General features: G+C 43.9%; 1 protein-coding gene across 1 annotated transcript; it reads left to right on the top strand.

Moving 5' to 3' along the window:
• Positions 1-212: 212 nt before the first annotated feature.
• Positions 213-1,721, top strand: LOC135374657 (uncharacterized). The gene has a single exon (XM_064607601.1). The coding sequence runs from the start codon at positions 213-215 to the stop codon at positions 1,719-1,721; it is 1,509 nt and encodes a 502-aa protein (XP_064463671.1).
• Positions 1,722-9,590: the final 7,869 nt, after the last annotated feature.

Raw genomic sequence — 9,590 nt, 5'->3', positions numbered from 1 at the left:
AGGTGAAAAATGTCTGCAATCCCAAGTGGTTTATGAAAGGATTTCCACCTGAAACCACTTACGTACAAAGTGGTTCAAGGTGGTTTCAAGCGGAAATCTTTTCATAAACCACTTGGGATTGCAGACAATTTTCACCTGGGAAGCTTGTCACCAGTAAATATTGTTGCTTTTCTGCTTTTCTTTTTAATCCGTTGGTAATTTTGCTCTTCTAGATGCCAGCCGTCTATCAGTTCACCTCTCCAAAATGTCACTGGAGAGTGCTTTCGTTGAAGGATTTGTTTCGCCACCTCCATGGCTCCCATGGCCATGAAAAGAATTGGATTTGCGGATTATCTGGATGCGTGCAGTCCTTCACCCACTTCCCTTCATATAGGAAGCATGTTTATCGCAAGCACCTTGACCTCCTCCATAAAGAAACAAGAGACCTGTCAACAGAGCTTGAAACCTGCCATGGCACACCTGCAGTTGACACACACACGGATGCATCAGCTGATGCCGACATATCAGATGACACGACAACAGGGGCCAATGACGGTGAACAGCAGCAACACAGCCTTCAAAGTGACCATGATAGCAGCTCCGCTGCTGGAGAGCCTGATCGTGTGAAGCAGTTTGCACTACTCTTTCTAAAGTGGAAGGAGAGCAAGCGCTTGCCAGAAGCAACCGGTGATGAGATCGCCAATGATGTCATCTCTTACGTCCAGGGTCTCACAGAGGACTTATCAAGAAAACCAACACAACAATGGGCACACATTTTGTCTTCTGTTGGTGATGGCATGGAGATGCTGTCTACAAAAGGAGACAGAACTGACTACTGGAGCACCTGCCTGCCATTTGTGGAACCTCGAACCATAGTGATTGGAACTGATGAACGTGGAAAACGAAATGTTTTCCACTACGTTCCGATACTTGAAATCCTGAAAAACCTGCTTGAAGTCCCGGATATATACAGCAATTTTTGCTGTCCAGACAAGGAAGATGGCTACCTCAAAACAGCTTTTGACGGGACAGCATTCATCGATCACGCATACTTCAACGGCGATGAAGAAATGATTTGCATACAGCTGTACGCAGATGAATTCGAGGTGTGCGATCCCTTAGGAAGCAAGAGGGGGAAGCATAAGCTCCTTGGTGTTTACTTTTCCATTCTGAACCTTCCCCAAAGGATAAGGTCCTCACTTTCGCAGATCCACCTTGTGCTACTTGTAAATCACACGCATATCTCAGCCTATGGCCTGGACAAAGTTTTTGCCCACTTGATGGAGGATGTTGCGTCACTGGAAAATGAGGGGCTGACAGTGAAGGGACAAACACTGAAGGGAACGGTCTTCATAGTGACAGGTGACAATCTCTCATGCCACAGGCTCGGAGGCTTCAAGTGTAACTTCAGCGGAGGAAGAATATGCCGCTTTTGTTTGGCACTACGGTATGAGGTCAGTAATAAGCACCTTGAAGCCGACTTTGTATCTATGACTCCAGAAGGCCACCTGCATCATCTCGATATGCTCAAGAGTGGCATACCTACTTTGTCATTGTATGGTGTTCGGGAGCCCTGCACTTTCAACTTCACTGGGTTTCATCCAACGGAACACTTTCCAACTGACATCATGCATGACATTTTGGAAGGCGTGATCTCATTTGTGATGATGCACATAATTGATTACCTGATGTCCAATGGCTTTTTTTCCCTCTGTCACCTCAGCAAGTGTATCGAAAGCTAAAACTATGAAGTGAGTGACAGGAAAAATAAACCAGAGAAGGTATCCCAAGATGCCCTCAAAAGGAAAAAGGGAGTGAAGGGCAGTGCCTCACAAATATTTTGTTTTTTCCGACACTTTTCACTGTACGTGGGTGACTTCGTGCCGTCTGCAAATAGGGTGTGGGAACTGTACCTACTACTGCGTGAGATAGTGGAGCTCCTCGTTATCCGCAAGCTACCCAGTGGTTACGTGCCCTACCTGCAACGGCTCATTCATTTCTTTTGTCTTGACTTTCAAGCACTGTTTCCACAGGTGAAAGTGCCATGTAAAGTACATTACTTGATTCACTATCCGGCAAACATTTATAAGTACGGGCCGTTAATTCACGTCTGGGCGATGCGCTTTGAGTCAAAACATCAATATTTCAAAGACCTTGCACGAAAACTACACAACTTCAAGAACATCACATATACTTTGGCAGTAAGGCATCAATACCATCATGCCTACATCCTGTCTGAAGCCTCAAAGGAGAACAATGTTTTCACTACAGGAAGTCGGCCGGTTTTGATGGAACATCTGCCAGAAGTGGTCAGATCTTTTGTGACACAGAAGGGTACGGAAGTTGCAAATGTTTCCACGCTAACTTCCATGAGAAGCGGCAACTTACAAGCCTGGAATGACATTGCCGTCCTGCATCAGTGACGATGACCTACCCAAGTTCGTGGAGGTCTAAACATCTACTCTATCGACAGAGAGATCATCTTCGAAGTACGTGAAATGCTGAGTGTTGAGTTTGACAGGCATTTCCATGTTTATGTTGTTTCACCTACAGACAGTTTCTTTGTTGTGAGTGACAACCTGGCTCTTGCATCAGAGCCCTTGTATATTACACGACAGGGAAACAGGCACATCATAATTAATACTCGTGCTCTTGTGTAGACCAGGGGTAAGATGTAGCCCAAAATGCAACAGAAGTACATAGCGGAGCAGTGGGACCTCAACATTCATGTTCTAAGCATCTCTTTCCTTAACGTCATTACCTGGATGCCATATTTCAAATACCACAATAGAACAAAACAGCTGGGTTGCACTTGCTAAGTAGAAATTACAACTGGACCCTCTGTGCCATACTGCCACTTGTGGTATGTCAAAATATGTGTGTACTTGTAGGTGTATAAATTTTTTCTCTCTCACCAACAGTAACAATACTCACAACTAGGTGTACCCATATATGTTTGAAAGAGTTGTGGAGTGATTCCACCAAATCGATGAGGAAATGCTACATGCTTAACAAGTAAGTGAGACGGAAACAAGCATCCATGGAAATTTTTGATGATCTTTTGGGGAGGGACCGCCCTTGTTCAGGTGATGGGGTGGGAGGCACACACCTGAAGAAGAGCAGCCCCTTCTCGGAAGCTCTTAAATTTCTGTGGATGTTCCTTGCCACCTAATTCATGTACGTTCAACTCAAACGCTCAGTCTCCAGGGCGGTTTGTTTGACTTACGCAGTAATTTGGCCCATGGCAGTTTATGATTGAGTTACAGTATATGATGCAGCATAGTTTGTTTGAACTAAGCATAAATATCTACTCCCCGTTTCTGACTAAAGAGGCTTCACAGCATATACAGGGTGTTTCAAAAAACGTGTCATTCGGACTTTATAAAAAAAACGGAGCGACGGAAAAATACGGGGTAACGGGCACTTGTGTGGCAACTGAATTTGCCATCTTACAAAAATATTTTCATTTGATTTTAATTAAAATAAATTGAATTTCTTTAATTGAACTCCAAAATTTCCCAAGTCAACCTAACGTTTTTTTACAGAATTTGAGAGCCAGTAGCGAACTTAGTCAGATCCACCAAGAAATCCGCTCGATATTGCAAATTGAACTGCCCAAAAAAAGTCCCGAAGTTGAGGCTTCAGAGTTTCGGGTATTCAACAGCGCACCAAATCAGTCGGAAAAATCCGCGGAGGGCAGGACATGATCCTGCCCCCATGAAGCTAGAACTGTTTATCGCCGGACCGGCGTGCAGCACAGACGCGCAGATAACAAGGCAGGTGACATTCCACCATACGTTGATAAGCGGCAAACAAAAATGATTCCGCCTCTTTTGTCCCGCCCTGTGTTTTTTCGACCTTCTATCTTTCATGGGGGCAGGATCATGTCCTCCTGTCCACGAATTTTTGCGTCGGATTTGGTGCGCCGTTGAATACCCGAAACTTTGAAGCCTCAATTTCCTGACTTTTTTTGGGCAGCTCCATTTGCAATATCGAGCGGATTTCTTAGTGGATCTGACTAAGTTCGCTACGGGCTCTCCAATTCTGTAAAAAAAAAACGTTAGGTTGACTTGGGAAATTTTGGAGTTCAATGAAAGAAATTCAATTTATTTTAATTAAAATCAAATGAAAATATTTTTTCAAGGTGGCAAATTCAGTTGCCACACAAATGCCGTTTACCCCGTACTTTTCCGTCGCCCCGTTTTTTTTATAAAGTCCGTATGACACGTTTTTTGAAACACCCTGTATATGTATGCACAATGATCATACATAGTTTTTGTTTCTCTAAGCGTCAACAGCAATAGGATGACACTATTATAATGCAGTTTTGTAGCAGATGTTTCTGAGAGCAGATGTTTATGTTTGTGTAGAATGACTCTTACACTGAAGGTTTTGAACGTATCGTACAGTTGTTCAGAGTCCCAGATAGTGATATTTCTCTATATACCTGTGGGGTCCATCCTCATCATCTCAGTGTGACTGCTCCACCATACAAGGAAAGAGGCAATACAGTCATACTGTGCGTACCGGTCTTATGTGCAGAAATTTTGTTCACACCAGCCTTTTTCTTCCTTGCCTTTACTTTTTCGGTTTTGTCATCCTATTGATCTCTGTGCTTAGAACTAGCTTTGTCGGCTTGGTTCCTTGCAAACCACATTGTTGTCAGCTTGCTGCTACGGGCTCGTGTTTCAAAAGTGTAAAATAAACTTGTTGGACACCACGTGATAAATTTCACAGTCAGTGGCTATTTGCGTTTTCCTGTACATGACCACCTGCACACATCATGTTAGACCAGAGAGCGGTCAGCCTTATTGCTACATAAAAACACCATTTGCTACACCAGTGTTACTTGAAGGGTGTAAAAAGGGAAGAGACAGGTGTAAACGCATAAAAACACCCTTTTTGATACAGCACTTGGTGTAATAAAGAGTGTATTTTCTCATGCACCTTTTTTTACCCAGAAAGGGTGTTTTTGAATTTACTGCGTATATACACAGGGTGCCCCAGCTAAATGCGAACATATTTTATAATATATACAGGGTGTTTCAAAAAACGTGTCATTCGGACTTTATAAAAAAAACGGGGCGACGGAAAAGTACGGGGTAAACGGCATTTGTGTGGCAACTGAATTTGCCACCTTGAAAAAATATTTTCATTTGATTTTAATTAAAATAAATTGAATTTCTTTAATTGAACTCCAAAATTTCCCAAGTCAACCTTACGTTTTTTTTTACAGAATTAGAGAGCCCGTGGCGAACTTAGTCAGATCCACCAAGAAATCCGCTCGATATTGCAAATGGAACTGCCCAAAAAAAGTCCCGAAATTGAGGCTTCAAAGTTTCGGGTATTCAACGGCGCACGAAACCAGACGCAAAGATTCGTGTAGAGGAGGACTTGCTCCTGCCCCATGAAATATAGAAGGTCGAAAAAACACAGGGCGGGAAAAAAGAGGCGGAATCATTTTTGTTTGCCGCTTATCAACGTATGGTGGAATGTCACCTGCCTTGTTATCTGCGCGTCTTGTGCTGCACGCCGGTCCGGCGATAAACTGTTCTAGCTTCATGGGGGCAGGAGCATGTCCTGCCCTCCGCGCATTTTTCCGACTGATTTGGTGCGCTGTTGAATACCCGAAACTCTGAAGCCTCAACTTCGGGACTTTTTTTGGGCAGTTCCATTTGCAATATCGAGTGGATTTCTTGGTGGATCTGACTAAGTTCGCTACGGACTCTCAAATTCTGTAAAAAAACGTTAGGTTGACTTGGGAAATTTTGGAGTTCAATTAAAGAAACTCAATTTATTTTAATTAAAATTAAATGAAAATATTTTTGCAAGATGCAAATTCAGTTGCTGCATAAGTGCCCTTTACCCCGTATTTTTCCGTCGCCCCGTTTGCTTATAAAGTCCGAATGACACGTTTTTTGATACACCCTGTATATATATATATATATATATATAGCTGAAATGAAAATTGAAAATTGAAATTGAAATTTCAGCTACATACATTCGCGGTCGTCCGAACCCCATTCACCAAGTATATATATATATATATATATATATACAGGGAACATCGGATATATATATACATCTCGAAAAAAGTCATATATATATATATATACTGGAAGAAAGTGGTTCGGGCGACCGCGAAATTAAATAGGTACTAACAAAATATGAGGCAGACAACGAAGATGTAGGAAGTAGAAAAAGGGGGAGTTATTGATTTACTAGTGGAAAGTTAAGGGGGAAGTCAACGTTGCGGCGGAAGCTCCGCCTTCGTCAGGACTGAAGAATGACAAATGAGACTTGGAGTTTTATACAGTCCTACAATGACGTCACAATCGGGGGTCCCGCCACCTGGCGGCCGTCAGCAGGTCAAGTACAAGGAAGTGGTTGAGTCATGTCCGGTGAAGAGGTCATAGTCCGGGAGGTGGGAGGACGCTATCAACCTGATCGTAACATTTGCTGGAAATATCCCAAACATTAAGGGTATACTGAATCGACACTACAGGATACTTCAGCAATCCGAGCGCACAAAGGAAATTTTTCCGCAGGCACCTCGTGTCACCTACAGGCGCGCACGCAATCTGCTAGATAGCTTAGTTCATTCTAAAATCAACGAACCAAATGATTCACCAATGGGTTGTCACCCATGTGAAGGCCGCAGATGCCAAATATGCAAATCAATGCAAAACACCACCATAGCCGAAAGTACTAGTTCTCACTTCAGAGTGACAATTAGAGCAAATCTAGACTGTAATTCGTCCAACGTTATCTATCTCCTTCAATGTAACGCATGCCAAGCACAGTACGTGGGCCAGACAAAAACCGCATTCAGAATCAGATTTAACAATCACCGATCGGACGTGACGAAAACAACGAATCTTCCAGTTTCACGCCATTTTAGCCAGCCAGGGCATTCAATTAACGATGTTTCAATTTTCCTTCTTCAAACAAACTTCAGTTCCGACCGGTGCCGAGAACAGCCCGAATCTTACCTTATCTACAAATTCCAATCCATCATAAACGAGGACCCCAGTGTACTGTCAACAATAAGAAACTTATCTGCTTAGATAGTGTACTGCTGCTTGTTCCCCTTTTCTTTGCAGAACAACAGTCCACAGCCCTTGGATCCATCCCACCTCCCGGACTATGACCTCTTCACCGGACATGACTCAACCACTTCCTTGTACTTGACCTGCTGACGGCCGCCAGGTGGCGGGACCCCCCGATTGTGACGTCACTGTAGCACTGTATAAAACTCCAAGTGTCATTTGTCATTCTTCAGGCCTGACGAAGGCGGAGCTTCCGCCGCAACGTTGACTTCCCGCTTAACTTTCCACTAATAAATCAATAACTCCCCCTTTTTCTACTTCCTACATCTTCGTTGTCTGCCTCATATTTTGTTAGTACCTATATATATATATATATATATGACTTTTTCCGAGATGAAACCAATTGCATTAGAGCATAGGCTGAACGGCATTCCTTAGGAGGGCATTAGCAAAAGCCTAAAGCAGTATCTTACTTAACCTTCAATAATACACTTTTGAATTATAAAAGCCACGAAGTCGTCCCAATGAGAACACCTGGTCCCTTTGGTCACCTGATACTGGAGCCGTTTTCAGAACAAAAAGCCGTTCGATAGATCGTCTGCAAAAAAATTCGTGAAAGAACACCTTTTTTTCTGTTTATTCATTGCACATATTCAGAGACGCGTATTTCCTTCACCCCCAATGTGAGAAGATGAAGGAGCACAGTGCCGCCTCATGCGTCGAAGATGAGCTTTAACTTGCGGAAACAAAACAAAAATAAATGTATCGGGTGCCTCTATCGGAACGGCTCTTATCTTGGGTAGCATTGTGTGTTTTCTTTTAATCTTTTTCCAGGACGCAAGAGGCGATAGTGTGCTCTTTCACCCTCTCACGTTGCGGGTGAAGGAAATACGCGTCTCCGAAGATGCGCAATAAACAAAATAAAGAAAATCATATCATGTTCCTTCACAATTTTTTTGCGTTGACTAAGACATTGCCTTAGGTGTTTGCTAATGCCCTCCTAAGGAGTGCCCTTCAGCCAACGCTATAATGCAATTGCTTCCATCTCGGAAAGAGTGATATATATATATATATATATATATAAAGAAGGGGGAAAAGCCATTAAAAAATAGGTAAATGATGCTAGACGTGTTTGAAATTCAAACTAACAGTTAAGATGGCTTATATGGCTGCACGTAGAGAAACAGATACTCATTGAACGATGCGACAGCACCAGAGGACACGTGTTTCGCCGTGTTTGCGGCTCGTCGGCCCTGGGTAGCTGCGCATCGTTCGGGATTGGCAAACCAGGGGTCACTCAGCGAGCGATATACACCTGGGAAGGTGACCGAGCACTCCTCAATGCCACAGTGCAAGCCAGTGAATTATAAAGAAGGGGGAAAAGCCATTAAAGAAATGGGTAAATGATGCTAGACGTGTTTGAAATTCAAACTAACAGTTAAGATGGCTTCTATGGCTGCACGTAGAGAAACAGATACTCATTGAACGATGTGACAGCACCAGAGGACACGTGTCTCGCCGTGTTTGCGGCTCGTCGGCCCTGGGTAGCTGCGCATCGTTCGGGATTGGCAAACCAGGGGTCACTCAGCGAGCGATATACACCTGGGAAGGTGACCGAGCACTCCTCAATGCCACAGTGCAAGCCAGTGAATTATAAAGAAGGGGGAAAAGCCATTAAAAAAATAGGTAAATGATGCTAGACGTGTTTGAAATTCAAACTAACAGTTAAGATGGCTTCTATGGCTGCACGTAGAGAAACAGATACTCATTGAACGATGCGACAGCACCAGAGGACACGTGTTTCGCCGTGTCTGCGGCTCGTCGGCCCTGGGTAGCTGCGCATCGTTCGGGATTGGCAAACCAGGGGTCACTCAGCGAGCGATATACACCTGGGAAGGTGACCGAGCACTCCTCAATGCCACAGTGCAAGCCACTGAATTATAAAGAAGGGGGAAAAGCCATTAAAAAAATAGGTAAATGATGCTAGACGTGTTTGAAATTCAAACTAACAGTTAAGATGGCTTCTATGGCTGGACGTAGAGAAACAGATACTCATTGAACGATGCGACAGCACCAGAGGACACGTGTTTCGCCGTGTTTGCGGCTCGTCGGCCCTGGGTAGCTGCGCATCGTTCGGGATTGGCAAACCAGGGGTCACTCAGCGAGCGATATACATCTGGGAAGGTGACCGAGCACTCCTCAATGCCACAGTGCAAGCCAGTGAATTATAAAGAAGGGGGAAAAGCCATTAAAAAAATAGGTAAATGATGCTAGACGTGTTTGAAATTCAAACTAACAGTTAAGATGGCTTCTATGGCTGCACGTAGAGAAACAGATACTCATTGAACGATGCGACAGCACCAGAGGACACGTGTTTCGCCGTGTTTGCGGCTCGTCGGCCCTGGGTAGCTGCGCATCGTTCGGGATTGGCAAACCAGGGGTCACTCAGCGAGCGATATACACCTGGGAAGGTGACCGAGCACTACTCAATGCCACAGTGCAAGCCAGTGAATTATAAAGAAGGGGGAAAAGCCATTAAAAAATAGGTAAATGATGCTAGAC

This window comes from Ornithodoros turicata, unplaced genomic scaffold (assembly GCF_037126465.1).
Source record: "Ornithodoros turicata isolate Travis unplaced genomic scaffold, ASM3712646v1 Chromosome93, whole genome shotgun sequence".
Taxonomy (NCBI): Eukaryota; Metazoa; Arthropoda; class Arachnida; order Ixodida; family Argasidae; genus Ornithodoros; species Ornithodoros turicata.
Note: the sequence above shows the minus strand (reverse complement) of the source record. Positions and strands in the feature narration are given on the sequence as shown.